A 19,451-nucleotide genomic window follows, 5' to 3' on the forward strand; every position below is an offset into this window, starting at 1 on the left:
TTAAGAAAAAAATGACCTTTATTTAACATTTATGGAAGTAATCTTACGTTAAACACAAAAAATGTGTTATTTCTTTGCACCAATTCTTGTGTTTTACGTAAGATATCTCTGAAAGTATTGCATTTACAGCTCTGGGACGAATTTTAATAAATTTGTCAGATATAAAAACATAAAAAACAATTGTATTTGTATCTTTGTAACTACCTTTACCATTTTTATACGGCCTGACTTCACCAAGGGTTCTGAAATCCGGGCGAAATCTTTCGCTAGGCGTAACTCGCTAACGAAGCGTTTCCGGGCATATGGTTATATGAACTTTTTTACTTGTTTTTAGCTATAGAATAAGCTCTCGAGAGATTGCCGTTTAGTTTTGAATCACCCTGTATATATATATATATATATATATATATATATATATATATATATATATTACACATAAATAACACTTAAGAGGTATGAAATACGGTAACTTACAAGAATTGTCTCTACATGCGTTGTTGGAGGTCCGTGGAAGACGTGATCTTGATGACCGGCGATCCCTTCTCCCGTCGTACAAAGATGGAGCAGTTGGTTGTCCACACTTTGTTATAACCCTTCTGCTTGGCAGCCTCCCTCGTCATCTTCAGCAGCTCTCGGTTGGCCGGTGTTAGCGATTCATTAATGTTAATAGAGTTCTCGCTGCTGTAGCCGAGATCGGTAGCTCTGAGGTTTCGTCTGACCTTCCTCTTGTTCCAGAAGTCATCTTTATCGAGTCACAAACTTTACGATGATGGGTCTGGGCTGAGTCTGTGTAGCTTTTCCCATCCGATGTACAGCATCCATCAGACTTGATGACCAGTTTTCAAATTGCAGGGTGACAGCCAATCTTCTCATGACATGTTGAATGTTTTCGTTTTTATCTTCCGGTATTCCATATATAATCAAGCTGTTTCTATGAGAATATTGCTCCAAGTCCCTAAGTTCTTGCTTAGTACTTTTCAGCTCTTTCCACAACCTCTGATTCTCCTCATTTACACATACCAGTTCATCCTCACAAGCAGTTATTTTCGAGTCCTGTTTGGTTACAAGTTGTTTCACATCACTGATGTTAGTATGGCACAGCTCAATAGAAGCAGCTAAATCTTTCTGTTCCTTTTTAATATCCTGTATGTCATCTGTATGTTTGCTTAGAATATTTATTATGGAGTTCAACTTATCATCAATAGACTGTAGTGAAGCAGGCTCGGGCGTCTCCGGTTTTCCTGACTTAGCCGAGTTACGCGTCGAGACCTTGTTGTCAGCTGACATGGCGCTCACTGATATTGCACAGACCGGTTCCTATCACTTAAAAACTTGCAATTTCTTATCAGCTCGTCAGATTGTAGATTGATTACTTACTCTCACAGTGATCACTAACACAATGTGCACGCACTTGACAAAAATTGTAAACAATGGATCACTATTTCTCACTTAAAAACGAACTAAATCACGGAACCGATGTTTACGTGTCTTACGTGCAACTCATCCCCACTCCTTCTTTACCTTTACCTTACCTTTACCTTTAAGTACATTGAAATTCAATACATTATTTTTACTATGTTCTGCTTTTGCTACTGTCACATTTGCAAAGCCATTTTAAACTATTGCATGTGAATAGAAAATTTACTGCAGATCTAAATTTCGAATCACATACATGACTCATGCATGGGATTGAAAGTTAAAGGAGGTTTCATCTTACAAAGTTAAATTTTAGAGCTGAACTACTAAAACTTAACATAGGAATCAACAGATTAAGGTTACCTCAGAACTACTACCAACGGTCGGCAGGCTGCTTACAAGGACACCCATCGTTCAAGAGTCAGCCATGCAAGGCACAACCATCCTCGTTGTTGTTTGACTCAGATACACAGAGATAGCTACTGTACCCACCAGACCAAGCCATTGCCGGGCTGTGAGCCAGATTTATTGCAGGTAAATAATACAATACAAATAGGTTACATGGTAAATAATATTTAAATATTGGTGTTTAACGTTTTAATGGGTTTTCATTTTAATCATTAACAAAAGTTTAGTACGTACAATTTATTTACTTTCAACATTAACTCTAAAACAAATAAAACAACAATTCACTTAACACATTTATTATTTTGAAAATAATGCTACAAAAAGGAACTGACGTTAAACCTGAACAAAACTTGGTAGGATGGAAGCCTACAATAGGATGCAATATCCTACAATTTTATGATACAATGTTTCATCTTTTAAACACTCCCTTAAATGTAAAGTGTATTAAAGATAATGTACACCTTAATTTACAGTTAGTCACACACATTGGCCACAATACAACAGTAAGAAAAGGCGGTAAAATAGCACAGAAAAATGTTAAAAATGATGGTTTGTCCAATCATAAGGCATACAAATTCAATTCTTGACAGTTCATCCAACTTGCTTCAAGACTTTTTCTTCATTTCTTTTCTTAAAGAAACTGAATGGAAATATCAAAGTAAGTAATTCATAATCACTACAATATTAACGTAATGAAACACAACCCAAGCTGGTCGTACTGAATGGTTTTTGTATTTTTCAAAGAAAGTGAAATAATTTTACACAACTTTCTCATATTTTTACTGCCTGGACCTTCTCTTTTGGTTAGTAGGTACCTTCTCTCACTGGTACCTACTATAATAACTCCTTTTAACTTACTCAGTTTCTATATGAGAGATTTTTGGTCAACAACAAAGTACCTAACTTTATGCAATATCTGCAGCTTTGGAGTTATCTTCTTCCACAGCTTAAGGCCAATATAGTAGCCTTGGAGAGTCATCGTTAGGAAGCAGCTAAGATATAAAACACAAGTTGTAAAGAACAACTCCACGTAGAAGACTAGATTCTGCACTGTGAGAAGACATTGTTATTGATTTCAACACCGTACCTTTCAGTTGGACCTAGTCTAAATGACTTATCTCAACACTGACGGCCACCTTTGTGGCATGTATACCATTTCACACGACACCTGAGTATTAAGGTGTCTAAATGTCTTAGTCTTTGTAGACAGTTTCATCTCATTACGAGTATTGTATAATGGAGTGGTCCAACCAACATGTCAAGCCACACCCAATGAAGTGGAAATCAGTAACTTTATTACAATAAATGGTGTCATACATTAATATATTCGCTGCAGGAAATGAGACGACATGAGACTGCTTCTTCACCTATATTACACTGTATTTTTATATGTTGTAGTCTTGGTGTCTCTGATGTCGAAACAATCTAAAGAGTTCATTTTGAGCTTCTTCATCACCAACTTTTATATGGATCTCTTCAGACGAACATGACTCCAGGTGTCAAATCAGTGACAGCATTGGATTCCAGATGCTGTGCTAAGAGGAAGGTGATACCCAGCAGGGTTCACTTCTAGCTGATTTATACCTTCCAGTTGAACCCACCACACCTGGGCACAGCAAAAACCGATGTCACTTAAATCTGGGCAACCTTATGGATATCCAGGAGCGGCACATCACTAAATGTCGAGATTCCGGGGTCCATGGGCAATTCGATAGGTCTAGTCTCCTGTGGGAGAGACTGTTGGAGTTGGTGGGGTTTATTCCCTAACCTCAGATGTTCTTGCTAGCCTCAGCAATGGTGTGCCACCCCCTGCCTACTTTTACTGGAGAGGCTGGTTCAGAGCTGACCTCCCCTTCTTCCAGGGAGACATGACTGAGATGTATTGCCCTAATTCTTCCTCATGGATCTCGATACGAGGCTGCCCCTACTCCCTAACCTTATCCATCCTGAATAAAGAGCATCTAGCTGTTCTGGAAAACAAGTTGGCATGTGCTCAATGCCATCTGGCAAGCAGTGAAGCAAGGATCGAAGAATTTACCAGTAGAGAAGACAAATATCTTAGTAGGATTGAAGCCTTGACTCAAGAGTTATCAGACTTACAAAGTATTATACAAAAAGAAAAGCACAAGAATAAGGAAATTCAAAAAAATCTTTGAAGACCACGAATAAACAACAAGAAAAACTCAATTGCAGATCAAATCACCAGAATTAAATACCTTGAAACACAAAATTCCCAGTTAAACAAAGAGTTATACCTAAAAGAAAGTGAGCAACTCGAAAACTAAAACAACCATAGAAAATGAGACTCAAACTACAAGTTTTACACCAATGGAAACAAAATTTCAAAGTCTGCCAAACATTATATTAGAGTTGGCCGAAATGAAATCTAGACAAGACAACATGGAAATAACAATTAAAAGCCTAAATGATCAGCTCAACAGCAGGTCTACTTTTCCATACACACCAATCCTTCATGAACAGAGCACTCAAAGTGCGATGATTCCAACACAAACAGCTTCAAGATCCAGAGAGTTCACTTCAAAATTATTTGTCAGCAGGAGCTCATCCAATACTATGAGGAAAAATAAAGAAAAAACAAACAAACCATATGAGTATATCCCTTCAAACTGCTAAATTTGTTGCCAATCAAATCAATAGCCAGCCCATTTCTTTTAAAAACTCTCAGACATCAAACATACTTGGTTTGGACAAGGTGGACTTAGAAACTAAAACTGTCGAGAGCAACTTATTATCTTTAAACAAAGGGACATTCTCCTTGAAGAAAGGGCCACCCTTCACTGCAACAAAATTAGAACCATCAGAAAACAATAGAAGAATTTTACAACAGAAACATTGAAACATTTAAGGCTAATAGTTCAAGGAACCACCCCAATAACAACACTTCTTCTTTTTTAGTACGTGTCTGCCACAGACTGAAGAGAACGTAACCTCTGGCAAAGTTGCTACCAGAAAGACAAACTTGACTATACTGCACCAGAATGTTGATAGACTTAAAAATAAAATAGACATAGTAAACCATCTCTTGCAAACGACAGAACCTGACTTGCTAATTTTAACAGAACATGGATTAAAGAAAAACCAGCTACACAATACTAACCTCCTTAATTACACCTTAATTACAGAATTCAGTCGACTACATCACATAAAAGGTGGGGTTGCGATTTTCTGTAAAGATTCTTTAAAAACATTCGTTGAACCTGTTTCTATTGAAGACATAAGTGTGGAAATGGTCTGTGAAATAACCATGATGGTAGTAAAAATACAAAAACAACGTATCTATATAGTTGGCACTTACAGAAACAAAGGTAATTTGGAAGAATCCCTTGAAATAATTTCACAAGCTCTGGAAGTGATACAACATGGAGTTGCCCAGTCGTAGTTATGGGGGGACATAAATATTAACTGTCTAATTCCTGAACGGGATGGCATCAAGCTTGAAGAAATGTTGAGAAGCCACAATATGACCAGAATGTCACTTCCTCCTACGCGAATAACACCAACATCACAGACATCTATCGACTGTGTTTGCACCAACTTGGAAGAGATGAAGATATCTGTTCAAGTGCTAGATGTAGGTATCTCTGACCACACAGCTCAGTTCTGTAAAGTAGTTTGCCAACAATTTGAAACAAGAACACCCGTTTCTGTAAGGCGAAATTTCTCCGAAAATAATTTGTTAGCAATCAAGGCAAGGTTAGGTCAGGAATCATGGGATGATGTACTTGAAGCCCAGATATTGACTCTGCCTACAACCTTTTCAGTAACACAGTAACTATGATAATAAGCCATGTCTGTCCTCTAAAACGATCAAGAGTGAAGAAAAAAAAGAAGAATAAAATTACAGATGAAGAGGCAGAGAGACTGAGGAAGGACTTCCAAAGAGCCCAGACACTCTACAACACTACTGGAAATTTAGAGCATAAGCAACAAACCGCCTGCAAAAAGAAAGCTTATGATTTAAGGCTTAAAGAAATTAAGGCAGGTCAAGAAAATATCTTCCCAAATTGCTGCTCGCTCTGATAACAAGACCAAGACCTTATGGGAAATAGTGAATGGTGAAAGGAAAGCAAAAACACACCAAAATCCAAAGCAACTTATAATTCCAGATAGAGAGAAAATCACTGACCCAAAAACCATTGCAGATTATTTTAATTTAACATTCACCACTGCAGCTAAAAATGCTTTGGCTACAAATCCAAGACAATGCTTCACTACAATTACACACAACTACGGTGCTCCACCTCTGACACTTAATCATTCCACAGTAGAAGAAGTGAAAAAAGTAATTTCCTCCTTTAAAACCAAAAACATCATCTGGAATTGATGAAGTGTCTTCAAAGCTAATAAAGGTGTGCAGTGAGGAACTTGCTGGACCACTAACCCAACTTATTAATAAGTCATTTGAAGAAGGAAAGTTCCCAACTAGACTAAAAATTGGCCAAAGTAATACCTCTTTTCAAACATGGCAATTACCACAGAGGCAAGCAAATTACCGCCCTATTTCCCTGATTTCAACGTTTTCTAAGGTGTTTTGAAAAAGCAGTACTCTCTCGCCTCATGAATCATGTTGTAGAACATGGCATGCTTACAAATCATCAACATGGTTTTATAAAGGGCCGATCCACAACAACTGCTATTACTAGTTTGGTGGAGTTTATTGTGGATCAACTTGAGGCTGGCAACACAACAACTGCAGTACTATTAGACTTCACCAAAGCTTTCGATTGTCTTGACCACAACCAACTCCTTAAGAAGCTGGAAGCATTTGGGATTTTTGGAACAGCAGCAAGATGATTTAAAAAGTTATATGACAGACAGGCAACAGGTGGTTGACTTGGTGTGCACAGACAGAGGAACGTCCCGTTCAATAAGATCTAGCCCTTTACTAATACCAAGTGGCGTACCCCAAGGTTCAGTTCTGGGGCCTGTCTTATTTGTTCTTTTTTACTAACGATCTCCCGGGTTACTTGGAAGAATTTTCAATAAACCATTATGTATGCAGATGATACGGTTCTACTTTTAGGTAATAAACATCCTGAATTGCTGGAAGTCTCTTCATACACAGCAACGAACATGGCTGTTCAGTATTGCCATAGTAACAACTTGGTAGTCAATGAAGCCAAGACGCAACAACTGGTCTTTGGAAGAGGAAAGAACGATTTTGGACCATTGCCAAACATTGACACTGTGGAAGAAGCCAAGTATCTGGGGATCGTAATGGACAATGGAATGAAATGGACACCTCATGTGGACAACCTCTGTAGCAAACTAAGCTCTGGACTTTATGTTGTTCGTCGAATAAAATCGATAAGTGATGTCACAGTTGCAATTACTGCATACTATGCACTCTTTGAAGCACACCTCCCGATATGGTCTCACTGTTTGGGGAAAATCAAGTGTAGCCAACTTACAAAGACCCTTGACTCTACAGAAAAAATGTATCAGGATACTGGCAGGCCTGCAGCCTAGAGACAGTTGTAGAACATCTTTTGTTGAGCTGTCAATCCTCACTGTGGTTTCATTGTACATCTTAGAAACAGTAATGTATGCTCATGAAAATGGCTTGACCAGAGGCATTTGATTTACATTCTTACAACACTCGTCGAGCAGCAGATTTTACACTACCAGAACACCATTTTCAGCATTATTTGAAGAGAAGCCTTCATATATGGGTGCAAAGCTGTTCAACTCCCTACCTACCGACATTAAGACAGAACAAAACCCCAAGAAAATGCTGAAAAGATGGCTCCTCCAAACATCCTTTCTACTCAATTGACGAGTTTTTAAACTGGAGAGCTTTTGAACATCAACCAGTGACTGGACTATCATTTACAAAGCTTTGATTTGTAAATTGTTTTATAAAATTTTGATTTGTATAATTACCTTTTTTATGACTCTCTTATTGTTCTCAAAGAATATGTAAAATAAAGTATATTGTCTATTGTCTATAACCTGTAACTCCAGAAGCAGCGTAAAGGCTCTTACAGGACTAAGTGCAATTTATAAGCTTCTTGTCCAAAGAGAACAGAAAAAAGGTGAACTGGAGATGAATTCAGCATTTGAAACTTAATTTTGTTTATAAAACTAATTAATGGCAACTGGGTTTTGGGTTCAGAAAGGCAATGTGTACATAACAAAACAAAGTATAAAATAGGGAAGTTAGCCAATAATAAACCAACTTCGCTATTTAAATTCTGAGCTGAATCAATGCCATCTGTAATCTAGTAATCTGTCTAGACTACTACATCTGTCTAGTGGAAGCTCAAAAGATCCAAATTGCTAGTTTGGAACTAACATCCAAAGTTCCCTATTTGCAGTCATTAACCAAGTACACAGACTAACAGTTACCTCTCCAGGAGTTTCCTGAAGTGCACAAGGTGGAAATTCACATTAAGGTTCACTGCAGTGTCCAGCAGACAGAACAAATGGTAGTAGGATTATACTTGAAACTTGACAGATGCTCTTGTACTACACCATGTCTAAAAGCACAATATTTCACTACACGGACTCAAGAACAGTATTATTACTGTTAGAATAGTGTTGTTTTGTGCTGGAAGTTGGAAGGTTATAGACTCAACTAACTTCTTATCATTACTAATAAAACTTTGTCAGTGTCTTCCCAAGTTTCTCTGATGTTTTTTCTGGTTTAGAATTCTTGTATGGTTTGTATTACCATCTTCTTTCAATACTGAATATCTAAGAAAACCGGATCAAATACTCCGGCCTATTTACAAGGTCTGACACAACTTTTAAAGCCAGGTGTCAATCACTGGATGATCTGATAATACTTAATATCTCAATGATGCTCCCTGAAAGTGACCATGACAATATTCTTCAGATGGCTATTAATTTTAGGAAAATTTCATGTTCCATCATGTTCAACAACCTCCTAATATATAATAGTCCAATATTATCTTTTTTAATATCCAGTCTTTAATTTAACAAGTTCACAAAAGTGAAGAATATAGTGATCAACTATGTTCTTCACATGCCCATGTTCACTGAGGCTTACAAGCTCATGGACTCCACGTCAATACTCTGTAAGCTTTCCTACAGATTACTCACCAACACAATCCCTGGCTACCGCTTCCCTAACAGACCTTATGTTTGAGAGAAAAGTCCTAAGTTCCAGGCCCCATGAGTTCCTTTTTAAGTAAACTTGTAGTTCCTTAAATTATATCTTCATCAACAGTGAGCACTATACTAATAACTTGGAATCACCACAGACGTTGATGATCCTCACTTCATTTTTTTGTGTTTGCATAGTGATTTGGGTATGCTATCTAGTATTTCGTTGCTGACAGCTATCCCTGATCATATTCTGGCTAAACCAGTTAAATGCTGTAAAGTAAAAGCTAAAAATAAACATTAATTTATTTTATATGTTTTAGCGATAGGACACATTAAAGAAACAGACAGTTCATCTTGCCTCACAGCTTTGCAAATTTTTATTTTGTAGGTATAATGGACCTCAGTGGGATCGCTCAGTGGCCACCAATCCAAGGAGCAGCCCCAAGTGTTGGTTGACTCACTTATCTTGCGATAGCCACAACACCCACTAAACGAGACCATTGATGTGGTAATTACCATTAAAATATTCTTTTACTTTGTACTTACATCAGTTTGGAAATTGGATCCCTTTTCTTTTCGATGATGATTTCTTCCAAAGCTGGACAACTTCGGACCGATTGAAAGATCACCTCCTTCGGACAGTCTATCCAACTACGTTCATTGAAAACTTCCATAATGATGAGATTTTCAGCAATCCAAGGTGAAATTTCAATTTCTTCTTGATGTGTTGAAGTGTCCTGTTGAGGATTAGTTCCTCCCTGTTCATCTAAACAAAAGTCCATTTATATTCACATTCCAACAACACTTTCACAAAATAAAACACCTTTGTAATGAACAATGGGAATTTTATGTCACATTCTGGAGATCGTACACGATATTGAGATGTACTGGGTATCACATTATCAACAATCCTGCAAGGATTGCCAGATATTGATATTAGTATTTTCCCTCTCTCTCTCTCTCTCTGTCTTGTATTATTATAAAGCTTAAATGGAGAGAAAGGTGGAGATCATGGACAATGATATGTTACTGTTGAATGCAACAGTATCATGTTTATCATCAATTCTGTAATGGTTGTCAAATATTCACAGATTTAAAAATCATAGTTTTTACCACTTTACCTGATAAAAATTCCAGACAAGTTTTGAGGTTAATACAGAGTTAAACACATTCAAAGTTCTCTGGCTATCAGTGAAAATGCTCATTAAAGCATTATACACCTGTACCACAGACAAAGATTCTTTGACAAGCACATTTCAAAATAGCAGTGATCTCAGCTACAAAACTTATGGCATAAAGACTTATAGAGACCACCGACCACCACATCTCTAAACTGCCTCACCAATTTCTACCCTGGAGTTTTCAAAAGTTTTAAAGGCAAGATTTCAGATAAAATCTCCGAAGATGCCGTGTGCACTGCTGCAGGAAGAGGCTGATCAGTGACCTTCCTACTGAAGGTGACTTCTTTTGGCAGTAGCATGGATCACAATATTCAAGGACGCAAGTTAAAACAGCACACTAAGGCAGAGTACTCAGGACCTCCATTGATGGCCAGGCAGTCCATCCTCTGGCTATTAGAATATCACAAGTCTGCAAATTATAAAAAATTATTTCTCCTTTTTGACAATCTTGTCTAGACGTGCTTACTATAGATTTTCAGCAAAAAGGGACAGTGTTTTTCACCTGATGCCTCTCTGTGTAGGTATCACCAGCAACCTTGATCGGATTTATGATAAGTACAACTTTATCACACCACGTTCCCACCAGATCAGATCCATTGGATTAATCAGGTGAGCCAATGATGTTGAACTTACTAGTATAAAAATAACAATATTGTCCATGTTGTCAAAAGCATCTTCAATGTCCAGCAAGACATCCAGATTCATCTTTTCAGCCACAAACTTTACACCAATTGGTGCAAGGCAGTCACCAAATTTCTTAAGCTGTATGCATGCTGGTTCATATGTAAGGATTTACCAGAAGAGCCTCCTATCATATGAACCTTGCAACGAGTACATACTGAGTCTTAAAAATAAAGAAAAATGACATATTGACTAAATATTTAGTCAGGTTAGCCCGACCAATCGGTTATGTGTGACAACCATCCTAGACGATATCCAGAATAGAGGTAGGTGAGAAAGGATTAGATCCAACCCCCACTATAAGCAAACCTGTCTGACACCATCTTCTTCAGAAGGATTATAAGGATAAAAAAAATTCCCAGCAGGGATCACTTTTGGCTGGTTTATACCTTCCAGTTGAATCCACCACTGGGCACAGCAAAAACCGATGTGTCGCTTAAATCTGGGCAACCTTATGGATGTCCAGGAGCGGCACATCATTAACCACAAATGTTTAGTGATGAGCTAGGATCTTTTGCTAAGAGCTCTCGAAGCCTTGCATAATCCTGCACACTGTCAATATCAGTGCAGAATTTCTTCCAGGCTAGTCTCTTAGCTGCATGAAACTACGGTAGCACTTCATGATATAGTCCACTCTGATATCTCAATTCTTAGTACTCCTAATTAGACCTCTATAACTTTTGTACTCAATGAGACAAGTTCAGAATACCACCTGGTTACCATGAATATTTTCCTGTTGACAACAGATCAGCTCTCTTTTAAAAAGATGTTCTGAACTTTTTTCACTTGGCTTGTAAATAAAGATAGATTTATTTTGGATAACGGTCCCACTGTACCTAGATCCAAGTAAAATCTGGAGAGATTCATAAAAAGCCATTGTGCACCTGATGAGACAACGAGAATACCTCTTCATCTAGACTACATCGGATCACTACTTGATAACCAGACTAAGCTCCTCTTTAGCGTAGGTATCTCTGATGTCAAAATGATGCAAGCAAGGAGTTCATTTCTAAAGTCTTCGCCGCTGACTTTTTATGAATCTCTTCAGACAGATGTGGACTCCAGATCCGAGGAGTCAATCTGTTTCCAGAGTCAGATTTCAGATGCTGTACTATTTGGAAGGTGAAATGGAGCTTAAATCAATATTCATATTGAATCAACCCTTCCCACCATAGCTACGTTATGTGTAGAAAATTTTATTGTGCTTTGAGGTCGTGCCTAAAACATCGTAGTATACTCGACAGGCATAACTTAGACCGACTTTAAGCAGTTCAAGGACACAGTTACATAGGTGCCTCGTATATAAATCACAGATGTCTTGCTGGATCAACCCACAGGATACGGGCCTGAGTACAGTGGATGGAGGCCCTTGGATGAGTTGACTTTGACAAAGACCACACAGGTGAGGCAATACCTGAAGCCTTGTGAGACAGGTAATGGTCCGACTAGATCAATATCAATATGTTCAAACCATGAGAATGGCAGAGCGAAAGTTCCCAATAGGCACTCAAGTTGGTTGGTGTTCAAGTGCGCCTGGTAATCTTCGATTTCTGAAAAGTGAGCCCAGAGTCAGCAGTCAGATTTTATCGAAGGCCAGACAGAACGTTGTTTCGCTAATCAAACTGTCGCATTTCCCCCAGGAATGTTGGGGTCAGTTTGAAATGCACGGTGACGCTAGTGCTGACGTATGTAGATAGAGAAAATACGAACTTCAATAAAAATATAATTTAAAAATACCTTATTTTTTACTGCACATCTAAAAATAGTATTTAATAAAAACGGAACTTCAAATATTAAAATTATAACCAAAACATTATTTGTAAAACTACGGTAATTTGTTAATTTTGTTATCTCTCTACGTTTTTTCATACAGCAAATACAACAAAAGCTTGTGTTAAGAAATTAGTAATTTGGGTATGTGTGTGTATGTGTATATATCAGACTCGTTGTGATGTACGGACATAAATACACAAGATAGTGACTGCAAGAAGAAGGTTATCTATTTACTATTCTTTAAACACAAAGTACTATAAAAACATGTTTAGCTAAGTATATGTAAGTTGTATACTGCCGATTAGACAATTATTATTATTATATACAGGCCTAGCAAAACATAAAGCACAAACAGTGGAGAGAAAAAGAGAATATGACTTGAGACTGAAATACCTAAGGCGAGAACAAACTACAGCACACATTAACCAAGCAGAAAATAAATCAAAAGCGCTGTGGCAGGCAATAAATAATGAAAGAAAAGCAACTACTAACACAAATGATCAGCTAAGTCTTCAGCTAAATGGAAAAACAACAAAGGACCCACACGAAATAGCAAACTCCCTTAATGTATATTTTGCAACAATAGCAGAAAACACACTCCAAACAAACAGTAGCAACACTAATCCTGCAAACCCTGACCCAGCTCCAGTCACAAATGAGAAATTACAGTTCTACTTAACAACAAGCGAAGAAGTAAAAAAAGCTATAGACTCCTTAAAGCCTAAAACATCGTCTGGTATTGATGAAATATCCGCAAAACTAGTTAGATGTAAAGAAGAACTGATAATACCACTAACTAATATAATAAATAAATCCCTACAACAAGGTATCTTCCCAACTGTTCTGAAGACCGCCAAAATATATCCAAAATATAAAAAAGGACCACGAAGTGAACCTGGCAGCTACAGGCCAATATCACTCACCCCAACATTCTCCAAAATAATTTAGAAAATTGTCCTTACCAGACTCCTAAACCATCTCGAATAGCATAATCTACTTACAAACAAACAGCATGGATTCCTTAGGGGTAGGTCAACAACAACAGCCCTGGTACAGCTGACAGAACACATCATAGACCAACTAGAGGAAGGTTGTTCAGTAACTAGTCTATTCCTTGACTTTAGTAAAGCTTTCGACTGCCTCAATCACGATCAGCTAATACAAAAACTAAGAGCCCTAGGCGTAGGAGGTAAAGAAGCAGATTGGTTTAAATGCTACCTCAAGGGAAGAAAACAACTGGTAGAAATAAATCACACCCAAAATTATACAAACTATAAAATTCAATCAGCAACAACTGAAGTGAGAAGAGGGGTGTCTCAAGGATCCGTGCTCGGGCCAGTGCTCTTCCTCCTCCTCACGAATGATATGCCAAACTGCCTGGATGATGCCTGTTCTACTATAATGTATGCAGATGACACTGTGCTTACCATCTCTAATAAAGTCAATGAAATGCTCGCAATAAACACGACTGCAGGCTTCAACCAAACTAAACAATATTGCACAAATAATGACCTAGTATTAAATGAAAATAAAACCGTACAATTTTCAACACAAAAAACAAAATTACAAACTTAGCACCTCTCCCGGACCTGGAAGTAAGCAATATGACCAAATATCTAGGCATCACAATTGACTCGAAATTGTCATGGAAGCCTCACATAGACCAACTAAGTAAGAAACTCTCCTCAAGTATCTATGTAATTCGCAGAATTAAACAAATATGTAGCATGGAGGTAGCCAAAGTTGCTTACTTCACTCTTTTGTTAGAAATGCACCTAAGATACGGAATAGTATCATAGGGAGGAACATCAGCGTCCAACATGGGAAAGATTCTTATTCTACAAAAAAGAGCAATTAGATGCCTAGCAGGACTACATCACCAAGAAAGTTGCCAGGAATCTTTTAAATAACTAAAAATTCTCACAACAATCTCACTCTACATCCGGGAAACCATTCTGCATGCAGTCACTTCACAGCAGTTAAGACATAAGGAACTACATCCATATAACACAAGAAATGCCACAAACTTCGCCCTGCCCTTACACCGCTTAAGCCTCTCTGAGAAGAAACCCTAATACCAAGGAGCGCTGTTTTTCAACCACCTGCCCGATCATCTAAGAAATCAGCCACCTCAGTGTTTCGCGAACCAACTAACAAAATGGCTGCAAGAAAGGCCCTACTATTCAGAGTCCGAATTCTTGAGTCAGAAGTCAGAAGTCAGCATGCTTTATTCATGAACTTTAAGTACAGAATTTGCGTCATAAATTAATAAAAAACAACATATACTATCAATAACAATAGTAAATAGAATGGTGAAAAATGTTTCTTCTAGAGGATCAAAATTCCTGTGATTGTCGCCATCCGTAAAACTCAGTCATGGAGTAAAATGGGTGGTCAAGAAGCCAGTTCTTCAGCAAGTGACGAAACTGTTGAATGCTTGCAGTCTTCAGCTCTGGAGGAAGGACATTCCACATTCTGGCACCTGCATAGCTGGGTTTCTTCTCAGTCATTGTGCGATGGTGTGTAGGAAGGCTGTAATTGGCTGACTGTCTTGTGCTGTAGTCATGAATCTGAGCTGCGGTTCTTATGGGGCTTAATGATTTCAGATGTGAGTATGTTACAACTTCCAAGATATACAGATTTACTACAGTCAGGATTTTTAGGTCTTTGTATTTGCTTCTGCAAGTTTCTCTTGACTGGAGATCTCCAAGTATTCTTATAGCACGTTTTTGGAGCAAGAGCACTCGTTCTAGATTACCCCTTGTAGTTGCTCCCCATACTTCAATACCATAGCGTAAATGGGTCTCAAACAGGCTGTAATAGGCGATCTTGGCTGTATCCACGTCACAGATGTTCTTAATCCTGCGAATTACAAACAGGCTTACACTTAGCTTGTTGCACAGGAGATCGATGTGGGGGGTCCAGGAGAGGCTTTCATCAATTGTTACTCCCAAGTATTTGGCAACAGTAACTTCTTCAAGGTCAGGTAACTTGCCTACAGCCTCTCTGTGCTTGCCTAAAATAAGTTGCTTAGTTTTTGTCTCATTTACAACGAGGTCGTTCCTATGGCAATACTGAATTGCCATGTTAAGAGCAATATAAGAGGTCACTTCAAGATGTTTTGGATTATTGTTGCCCAATAGCAATACAGTGTCATCTGCATACATTAGTGATCTGCAATAGTCTTTTAGATATCTTGGAAAGTCATTGGTAAATAAAATGAAAAGTACTGGACCCAGTACAGACCCTTGAGGAACTCCCCGTGTGATGCTTTTTGGTTCAGATTTGATTTGTTGCATAATCCCCTTGCTATTATGCATAAGTTCAACCATTTGGCACCTCCCTGTCAGGTAACTGTGAAACCAGTTATAGGCAGTCCCTGTTACACCTATCACACTAAGCTTAGCCATGAGGTGTTCGTGGCTGAGGCAATCGAAAGCCTTGCTATAATCTAGTAGAATAGCAGTGGTGGTGTTGCCATCTTCAAGTTGATCAATAAGGAATTCTACCAGACAGATTAGGGCGGTGGTTGTTGACTTGCCTTTCAGAAATCCATGTTGCTGGGTTGTAAGGAGTTCATTTGTCGTTACATGGTCTATGAGTCTGGTTAGTGTCAGTTTTTCAATTATTTTAGAGAATGTTGGAACTAGAGAAATCGGTCGATAATTTGAGGCTTGGGTTGGGGATCCCTGTTTGAACAATGGGTAGACTTTGGCCATTTTTAGAGCAGATGGGAAGTTTCCAGACAAAAAAGATTTGTTTACTATGTCTACTATGGGGTCAATTAGCTCTTCTTTACAAGTTTTTAAAAGCTTTGCTGAGATTCCATCATAGCCTGATGAAGTTTTTGGTTTCAGACTATCCATAACTCGAGACACCTCCTGTCTGGTTGTTTGGTAGAGGTCTAATACAGGAATATCTGGATTTTCAACTGGTAGTAACATTGCTTGGCCAGTAGTTTGTCCATTGTTATGGATTGTGTCATCAGCTATGTTGACAAAAAAGCTTCTTGTCAAAGAATTCTTGAGCACCTGACACAGTGTAGCGCAAGACAAGAGCTTCCTCTGGACATCAAAAAAAACAACTTTGTATTATATAACTATGACACAAAAACTTTTTACATTGTATAAATTTTACTAACCACAACTTTTGTTTTATGACGCATGTACTATTCTCTATGAATATGTAAATAAAGAAAATTTTCTATTGAAGCGGTTAATCTCCGCAGATTCGATTGTCGAATCCCATAGGTCGATTCTTGAATACAAAATTTTGTTCAAGATCGGTGGAATTGAGATTCGGCTTCAATACGTCAATAGTTCAGACAAATAGTTGTTGGGCAAACTGATGGGATTTCCACTAGCCATCTTCTAACCAATATTTGCTATAAGAACAAAAAATTACCTGTGTAGGATTTGTCGGCCGCCCATCTACAAACTGACGACAATATTAGTTCAGTCAAGGTTTGGATGTGACTGTGATATTAAACCATAAATTCACTTCCTTTGTTTTAACTTGTAATCTGACGACCAATCGGGAGAGGTGTGCGGATCAATCGTTCACAAACTCAATTGAGACGATTGGTTGGCCGTCTATAAACATGCTGTCCACACACATAAAAACAATTCGGCGACATCAGTAAAATTCACAGATTGTCAATCTTCATTCACTTTCACAGATCACATTGCATAAAATATGATGTTGTTGCTTTTACTTTTTTTTATGTTTGGGATTAATCAAACCTTGTTTCAAGAAGCAGTCAAATTATTTCTTAATTTCACAAATACTTAAAGGCAGATATTTGTTTTTTTGAGATTTTCCCCGTCCTACAAGGAGATTTACGTCCATCCGGAGTTACTCCCTTGTAAGGACAGAGTCGCTCACCCGTCAGCAACCCAAGGAGCCACCAAGCTTAACTGTATTACCTTGCAGTAACCACTTTACAATCACCCAACAGGGATCACTTCTGGCTGGTTTACACCTACCAGTTGAACCCACCACTGGGCACAGCAAAAACCGATGTGCCACTTCAATCTGGGCAACTTTATGGATGTCCAGTAGCGGCACATCACTAACCGCAAATGCTGAGATTCTGGGGTTCATGGGCAATTCGATAGGTCTAGTCTACTGTGGAAGATGACTGTTGGGAGTTAGTTGATGGTGTTTGTTTTCCTTACCTCAGAGGTTCTTGTTAACCTCAACAAGGGTGTGCCACCCCCTGCCTACTTTGACTGGAGAGGCTGGTTCAGAGCTGGCCTCCCCTTCTTTCCGGGATGACTTTGAGATGTAGTGCCCTAATTCTTCCTCATGGATCTCGATAGGAGGCCTATTCCCTAACCTTACCATCCTGAATATCCTATCACTCTGGAAGCAGCTCAAAGGTTCTTACAGGACTAATTGCAATTTATAACCTTCTTGTCCTAAGAGAACGGAAAAAAAAAAAAAAAAAAAAAAAAAAAAAAAAAAAAAAAAAAAAAAAAAAACACTTTACAAGGTTTTGGTGAGTTTACAAACAGATAATAGTCACGGTTGTAAGAATTTGTGGAGTTAGATGGTATATAAAGGAGTTTTTCTGATTTCCTCCAAAATTTTAATTTAATATTTTCTTCGTTTTGCTAATACTTCAGATGAGTTTTAAAGCATTTTCGTAAATATACATTGCTATTAACCAGTAAATGCAATTAACTAACACACCGAATAACCTGCTGAAATTTTGGACATTTTCAATCTCCTCTCAATGAAACACATTAAACTGATATTTAAACTACATTACAGCAAGCAAGTTACGTTAATTTTATGAACATGAGTTTAATGAAAGTTGAGCTTAGACACTCCAATATTGATATATACTGAAAAATAAAAGTTTTCTACAGTACCACAATATTCTCTCAATTAATGAAATGAATATGAGTATAAATTTGAATAGGACACCTAGTGAATTGGTCAATTTTTAATAACAATATTATCTAAAATACAATAAAAGAAAGGAAAAAAAAAACATAAATCTGAACAAAAATCATTGATAGTTCTAATAACACTACTATTTATATAAAGTCAAAACAATAAAAAAAGAATTAAATAGTTAATAATGACAACTCATACTTACCATTAACTGTACTTTTTTCTTCGATCGCCAACTAACTCACTCTCCAAATCACTAAAAAAATTATCAAGTATTTATTTATTATATTATTAAAACAAAATGACAAAATGACTGCATACATATATTAAGTAACAGAAAATGTTTTAAGCAACGAAACCCTCCGAAACAAGATAGTTTAGAATTAGGTTTTTTGTAGCATTTCTAGCTTATACTCCACCTATTTCATTATCAAATAGTAGAATTTCAATGAATATTTCAATATTTTATAAAAAATTAAAAAAAATAAAAACCTTTTTCCCCACCCCCCCCCCCCCCCACCCCCCCCCCCCCCCACCCCCCCCCCCCCCCACCCCCCCCCCCCCCCACCCCCCCCCCCCCCCACCCCCCCCCCCCCCAGTGGTTGTTTTGATATGAATTTATTTTTTAAACGGTATTACTGTATCACAATGGGTTTTGGAACAGACGTTGAATTGAACTGTTACGGACGGAGAGTTTTAGTAACGAAACAGTTGCGATTACATATATGTGTGGTTTTGATAGGAATACTGGATACACTAGGATTGAGGAGGATATCAGAAGATGTATTCCGTCCACCAACCCCTACGCAAATCTCAACCGGGATCGTTTTGTTGCCCCTCGACTCTACAGATATATACACCCACTTCGGTACTCTCAGCCCCTCACACTCCGCTCCTCATTGTGATCAATAATTTTCATCTATTATTGACCATTCTGGGTACGTGAAAAACATACATGGATTCCCCTTCACTTCCAGAAAATTCTTTTCAGCTAATACA

At 37.9% G+C, this 19,451-nt stretch overlaps 1 protein-coding gene across 1 annotated transcript in view; it reads right to left on the reverse strand.

Annotated features, from left to right (window-relative positions):
* Nucleotides 1–18,668, reverse strand: part of LOC124366812 — a 57,077-nt gene extending 38,409 nt beyond the window's left edge. Inside the window, exons 1-2 of the mRNA XM_046823414.1 lie at nt 18,658–18,668; nt 9,463–9,682 (exon numbers count right to left, since the gene is read on the reverse strand). Of these exons, the coding sequence (XP_046679370.1) occupies nt 9,463–9,590 (128 nt within the window). The 5' untranslated portion in view covers nt 9,591–9,682; nt 18,658–18,668. The remainder of the gene's footprint in view (nt 1–9,462; nt 9,683–18,657) is intronic.
* Nucleotides 18,669–19,451: the final 783 nt, after the last annotated feature.

This window comes from Homalodisca vitripennis, chromosome 7 (assembly GCF_021130785.1).
Source record: "Homalodisca vitripennis isolate AUS2020 chromosome 7, UT_GWSS_2.1, whole genome shotgun sequence".
In the NCBI taxonomy this organism is placed as follows: domain Eukaryota; kingdom Metazoa; phylum Arthropoda; class Insecta; order Hemiptera; family Cicadellidae; genus Homalodisca; species Homalodisca vitripennis.